At 34.9% G+C, this 7500-nt stretch overlaps 1 protein-coding gene across 1 annotated transcript in view; it reads left to right on the top strand.

The window, feature by feature from the left end:
* The window catches only part of LOC144959023 (myosin-IIIb-like), a gene marked incomplete in the record, with an annotated part of 230741 nt that overhangs the window by 178338 nt on the left and 44903 nt on the right, over positions 1-7500 (top strand). Inside the window, 1 exon segment of the mRNA XM_078891357.1 lies at positions 1307-1360. Coding sequence (XP_078747483.1) covers positions 1307-1360 — 54 coding nt within the window.

Here is a 7500-nt window from a genome sequence, read left to right as displayed (position 1 = left end):
ATATCGCCTATAAGGCGTCATGCCTTGTTCTACATGTTACGTGTTGCTGTTGGTCAGGGACCCTTTGTAAAGCGCTTTGAGCGTGTCTAGTGGATTTTGTGCTATATAAAAGCTCAATTAATTTTTATTTTTTAAAATGCGTGTTTCTTTTTCAGAGTCCAACAGATTTACGGCACAATGGAAGGCTGAGAAAGAACACATGTCTACCATTACCAAAACATTCGTAGAATTACACAATTTTGGTTTCGGTTTCAGTGGATATTGCACTGTATAAAAGCTCAAGCTCTATTTTTATAATATGTGACTCCTCGTCTCAAAACGGTATTAAGTCGGGATGATTAAGATGCTGAAAATGGAATTTGTAGCCAGAAATATCATGTTTAAGTTGAGTTTATAGCTTTAATAGGGGAGAAGGAATATCATATTTTACTGTCCTAAATACCAATGTTTCATATTTTTGACCATTTTAACTATAATTTGACTTTTTAGTATCTGGTCCATCCCGACATAATACCGTTTTGAGACGAGGGGTCACATATATGGACAGCGGGATCGATCTTGGTCCCTTTGCGTGTGGAGCGAGTGCTACACAAACTGAGCTATCGCGACCCCTTGACCTTTAGTAAGGAAAGGGGGGTTAAAGGGTTAAATTATAGCTGTGGGGGAAATCGAACTATACGAACTCACGGAATGATATTCAGCGATGTGTGTGTGTGTGTGTGTGTGTGTGTGAGAGAGAGAGAGAGAGAGAGAGAGAGAGAGAGAGAGAGAGAGAGAGAGAGATGTTGTTGTATGTCACAATACATAAGATGATATAATTTTATGGTTGACATAGTGTTGTATATAGGCAGTCAATACACATTATATGAATACACATTATTACTCTGTTATAAAATTAATATGATGTTATGTGGTTGTTGGAAGATTATAATGACGTGGGGTTAAGAGGGGAGAAGGACTGTTGTTGTTGCTGTTTTTGTTGTTGTTGTTGTTGTTGTTTTGTTCGTTTATTTATTTGTTGTTTTCTGGGTGAATATTATTTTTTTTTTATATATATTTTTTTTTAATTCGCCCAGTGAGTGGCAGTTGTTTTTGTTTTTTTATTAATAGAGTAACAAACTGCGAATTTACATTATCCCCACCATCATCATCGTCGTCGTCGTCGTCGTCATCATCATCATCATCATCATCATCATCATACATATTATCATGACCACTACCACTACCACTACCACCGCTAACGCCACAACTACAACCACCACCATCAATCAGCATGTCTTGACGTTGTCCATATTCTACTCACCAGGGACTTTGAGAGAGATGTGGAAATGATGGACCAAATGCACGCATGTATTCATAGGTAAGTCACTGGGAATAAGTTAACATTATTATACAAGATACTATAATATTATTATCCTCTTTACTTTGTCGCTATCATGATTGGTTTAGGATCGTTTCTATTAGGGGGAAAGCGTTTGTCACTGATTGCGTCCCTTAGTTGTGTCCAACACAATCAACACTATTTAATGAGGACAACTCACGTAGAAACAACATGTCAAAGGGCTTTAACAGGGGTGCCCTTTTTCCGACTAAAGCCGGAAAACCGGCTTTTTTAAAAATCCGACTGACCTTGGTCGGTATTAGTTAATTGACAGTTTTTTTTAAAGATGAAAGAATTGGTTGGGGAAGTTAGATGGAAATGTGTCCTTTTCTATGATTAAAGGGTGATAACATTTGAAGTAACAGAAGCTTTGTACGAAATATTTTCATATAATATTATTGGTTAAACTGGTGTATTCATTTTTAACAAATCATTTTGATGTCGTACTTGATTCTGTCGTCTGTCTGGATTGAACGTGAGGTATTCATGGGGGGGGGGGGTTGTATTATTGGCTGTAGAACGGGTTTGAGCCCAAACCCTTCCGTGTTTGACATGTTCTTCTTTTTCGAACTTGTTATATAGGGTACTCTGGAAAGAAACGTACGTTAAAAATTTGGCCAGAAAACTCGTCCTTTAAACATCGATCGATTTAAATGACCCTCGTCTTCACTAAATCTCTCAAACCTGGGACTTCGCGACGTCTTCCTTAAATTCCCAGGTTTTGAGAGTTTTTGCCGAGATGAGGGTCATTGAAATGGATTGCTGTTTGGGGGACGAGTTTTCTGCCCAAATTGTTAAGCGTGTCTTTCTATAGTACGGCGGTCAACTGGTTACAAAGGGAAAAGAAAATCGGATGTGTGATAGTGATATTGTTCTCATCTGTACACTTCCTGTATGTATTCGTCCTTAGGCGACATGACAAAATGGTGCTCACTAAGAAACAGAACTTTGGGTTGTATTTGTATTATATCGTATCTTATCGTTCTTCGTATCGTATCATTTTAGAGAATATAGGCCTTAAAAACCTTTTAACGCTCTTTGTCACTTTCATGTATCGATACTATTTTCAATAAGTTACATAACCAGCAATCTTTATCATTCAAAGTCAATCTGTATTTATATTACTATTATCATTTGTAAATAGAAATAATTACTTTTCGACTGATATTGTTCTATCTTACAGTATGTTTGCTTTAAAAAAAAGGTCTAGGATTACAAAACTCAATAACCTAGCGGATCTGCCGTCTTCTAAAGTTTTGATTACCTCAACAAAACTTTAGAAAATTTCCAATCACTTGATTCATTGTTTGCTCAAATGTGTGAACAAGCTATGTCAATTTATAATCCTGCCCTCTTTTTATTTGACTTTGGAGACATTTTATTCTTAGTGATTTTTCATGGTTTTGTTTTTGTTGTTGTTGTTGTTGAGACCTTTCATGTTTTTAAGTCCATTGAGGTAAATTCAATATCATATTTGATTATAAGGCTAGATTAACAACAACAAAAAACAAAAACAAAAAAAAAACAAATTGACAAACTGGATTGTTGGACATTTCAAAATGTGTGAGCAATGTTCATTTCATGCCTCTGTTTGAACATATTATTATCTCATGTTAATGAGCCAGTAGAAAAACTTATTCAATCGTCTCTAAAGGTATTGTAGTCGGGATGAACTTATTGTTATTATTATTATTATTATTATTATTATTATTATTATTATTATTATTATTATTATTATTATTATTATTATTATTATTATTATTATTATTATTATTATTATTATTGTTGTCATTATTATGATCATCATCATCATCGTTATTTTTTTTTAAACTTGAGCAATATCCACAAAAAAATAATAAATATTAACAGCAACCCTTACGCAATAAAAAAGTAGGCTAGGTGGTCATGATAGTGTTATTCACATTCTGAATTGATTTAAGTTGACTTAACACTATTATTCTTATGATTAAAATGTAGACTAACGGAAATGAAAATGAATCACGTTTGCTTGGTGACAGAGTGCTCACGCCTTCATAGCGCTGACATTTCATTTCGATTTTGAAACCCAACCCCTCGGCAGTTAATTAAATCTTTAGATTAAGCTGTTCACTGCTGCACTCGTGGAAGATACGTATTTGAAAATTTGGCCAGAAAACTCGCACGTTCAAATATTGATCGATTTAATGATCCTATTTGAAAAAAAGAAATACAACCTCAAACCTGGGACCTCGCTTGGTCTTTATCAAAATCTCAGGTTTGAGAGTATTTGCCAAGATGAGGGTCATTTAAACCGATCGATATTTGAAAGTGCGAGTTTTCTGGCCAAATTCTTAAATTCCTGTGTGTGTGTGTGTTTCCAGAGTACGGCAGTCAACTGGTGAGCGTGTCGTCGTCCATTGATTTCGGTTTTCTACATCTCTGATACAACAGCGTAATGAAAAATCATTGTGTGATCCACTCTTTCAAAACAGTATTTTGTCCCGGGTGGATTAGGGAATGCAAATTTCATTGATGATAATGTTATGAAAGTTGAGTTAACATTTCTCCATGTTTTATTGAGAACAAATCGCTATTAATGCTATGGGTTTAGGTAAAGTACCCACAGCATCCGTCAGTCGGATATAACATACCAACAAACTATTTGTAACCTTAAACGTTTAAAGTTTGATTGATATAATTTAGTGAGAACTTATCATTAAATGGCTTTTTTTTTAAATTGCAAAGAGCCTTAAGTCTTCAATTTCTTTCCATCTATAATTTCTTAAAGTGAGAAAAAACTGAAGCCCCACATTGGTGGCCAGTCTCAAAACGTCATTGTGTCGGGATGGGCTTGATGCTAGAAATATGATTCATAGATACGCATATGAAATTGGTAATAATAATGATAATGATGATGATGATGATACTAATAATAATGATAATAATTAAATAATAATAATAATAATAATAATAATAATAGTGATGATGATGATGATGGTAGTGGTGGTGATGATGATGATGATGATGATGTATGATGATGATGATGATGATGATGATGATGATGATGATAATGATGATGATAATAATAATGATAATAATAATAATAATAATAATAATAATAATAATAATAATAATAATAATAATAATAATAATAATAATAACAACAATAAAATAATGGTGATAATAATGTGACCCACGTCTCAAAACGGTATCATGTCACGGGATGTCCTAGGTGCTGGAAATTGAATTTATTATGTATGTACAGCCACCAATATGAAACTTGGTTTTATTTCCAATGCGTTATAATGGAGAATAATAACAAATTATGACACAGGAAAAAAAATAAAACTCAGACTGCTCTCTTCTCATTACATTTCTAAATTCACATTTCGACGGAGTTACGAAATATTCCGACATATAACCGTTTTGAACGATGGGTCACTAATAAATCAAAATTAGTTAACTATTGTCATGAAATATGCTCACAACGTTCAAAATTTCCAGCAATACAATAAGTCAGTTCAAATCAGTAAGCCGTTAAGGTTTGGTGGACAATTTGATGGAATAAAGCAAGTGGAATCTTGATTTATAAGAGCAGTTCCTCGGAGTCCTCAAATCCCACGGAGCCGGAGTTTAACCCGGTTTCAGTAGCCTTAAACGGACAGAAGCAATTAATGAATAAAATGCGAAAGAAAACTTGTCATGGTTGATAGACATGTCTGCATAGCATGTTTTTTGTTTGTGTTTGTTTTTGTTGTTTTTTTTTTGTCTTTTCAATTTTGTTTTGTTTTTGTTTGTTTTTTGTATTTTGTTTTGTTTTATTTTTTGTTCTGTTTTTTTTGTTTTTGTTTTTTGTTTTTTTGTGTGGCCATTTTGATACTTTCGTAATGCATGAAATATTCGATATAGAAAGTAATGTCAAATGCAAGAGTTTGATCGATTTTCGTTAGGTTATTAAAATAAGGTAAACACTTTAAAATTTAAGTGGTCATAATAATTCTACATCAAAGTGACAAATTACAAGGTACTTTTTCAGATTTTTGTTTTGCTTTTGTTTGTTTTTGTTTTTTGATTTGTTTTATTTGCTGACGTTGAATCTTGCTTTAAAAAAGGAATACTTTTGGTTAAGGAGCATTTTTTCTTTACTGCATATTGTTTTAACTGATTCAAATATATTTTTCTTGTATGTGTTCTTTTTTTTTGGGAAGGTGGGGGGGGGGGTGTCTCTTTTTTTTATTTTTTTTTTTTAACCTTATCATTTTTACAGCATACATATCGCTGTTCTTATTTAACATTGAAAAGAACTTAAGCTATAATAGCATTATTTACCTGCTTTTGATAAAGGAATATTGGTATAGCCATATAAAATAAATTGGAATAAAATACAATTCCCTTTACTCATCACCATGGGGAAATTTGTCTTTATGGTCTATTCCAAGAGAAGACTGGAATAACCCAGGCGTCAGCCGCAATGCAGCGCCGCAAAGTGAGCTAGGGCGAGGTGATTTGCTCAAGGCCACACAACGTGGCGGGTGATCGATCGATCTCGCTACCTTTTGGGTCCGAACCAAAGACCGTACCCCTGAGCCACGTTGTATAATTTTTGTCAGAGCACAGTACGTTTGCCGTTTAACCTTTAATTGAGTGTGTTTGCGTGTGTGTGTGTGTGTGTGTGTGTGTGTTTGTGTGTGTGTGTTTGCGTGTGTGTAAGTTTTGGTATTGACATTGGGATGTTTGCCTGCCATTGATTTCTAGTTAAATACACAAGATAACAGCCATCATCCTTCCAACCATTATAAAATTATCTACCAAATGGGATTCTCGATGGGTGAATAAATCAATGGTCTTGTGGCAATTCACATCTACAAGAAGTTGGGGGAGGGGGAGGGGCGTTGTCGTTGTGGTTGATTTGTCTTTTTTTTTCTCTATTTCTTTTTTAAAAATCTTTTTGTTTATGTTTGCTTTTTTTTTTTTTGGTTTGTTTAATTTTGTTTGTTTTTTGTTTTTGTTTGTTTTTTGTTTTTTTTGTTTTTTTGTTTTTTGAGGGGGGGTGGGGATATTTTTCGTTCGTTTTTCTGTATTAAAAAATATATATCATGATTTTGAAGTTTTTACAAGGCTCAGAATAAAATAAATTCAACTGCACCGGGATCGATCACGGTCTCTTTGTGTGTGAAGCGAGTGCTCCACCAACATAGCACAGCTATCGGGTCCCACCAAACCACCCCTGTGATATTTGCGTTTTTCGTCTTTTTTTAATTTTTATTTTTTTTTTTTTCTCTGTTTTTTTTTTTGTAGGGATTTTTTTTCGGCGCTTACGACCCTTTGATGTCAGGTTAGCGCTAGGACTGTGGTATCTGAGAATATTTTCAATTTGATATGAACTTTTTTCTCATTGTACAACAACACCACACCAAAGAAAATGTCTTATCGGACGCGTAGTAATTGTCATATTACCCTGCATGGTGAAAAAGTGAAACAAATTTTCACTTTAGAATTTACTAGTCTAAAATGCCAAAAACTTGGTTTGGAAGTTGACAGAGAGTTTTTAAAGCATTCCCCTCTTTTTATTTCATAATAATATTATTATAAAGTTTGGGTTTCCTCAAGGTAGTGTTTTGTGTCCATGTATTTATACGCATTTCAATCAATATCCATGTCATTGACTCGCTGTTATATATATGTATAACCACCACCGCCTACTGTAGCATGAGCAGCGTGATTCGAGTGACCAAGAACACGGCCTGGGACGTGAAGAGGAGGAGGAAGCAACGAATGATGGATAAGGACAAAACCGCCTACTTTAACGCTCTCATCCGCGGGTCGGCCATCTTTGATATGATGGCCGCGGATGACGACGGAGGCAACGGTGACGCACACGGCAGCATCAGCGACGACGTCGATAAGGCTAAGAGGTCTGCTGTTTCTGCCTTTTCTGGCAACACCAACACCAACACCACCAAAAAATTTACTAAGATATCGAAGGCTAGGTACCCCCTTTTTGACTATCATTCAGTATTCATCGTCGCCTCGCCAGACCGCTTCAGTTTTACACAGCATTTCGTATTTATTTTATTTTTTTCATAGCTAGTTGACGTTTCTTTCCCCGCTCCTCTCCCCCACCCCCACCCCCACCCCCA

The sequence above is a fragment of the Berghia stephanieae genome, chromosome 13 (genome assembly GCF_034508935.2).
Source record: "Berghia stephanieae isolate SIO BIC M18660-M18661 chromosome 13, UCSD_Bste_1.3, whole genome shotgun sequence".
Lineage (NCBI taxonomy): Eukaryota > Metazoa > Mollusca > Gastropoda > Nudibranchia > Aeolidiidae > Berghia > Berghia stephanieae.
Note: the sequence above shows the minus strand (reverse complement) of the source record. Positions and strands in the feature narration are given on the sequence as shown.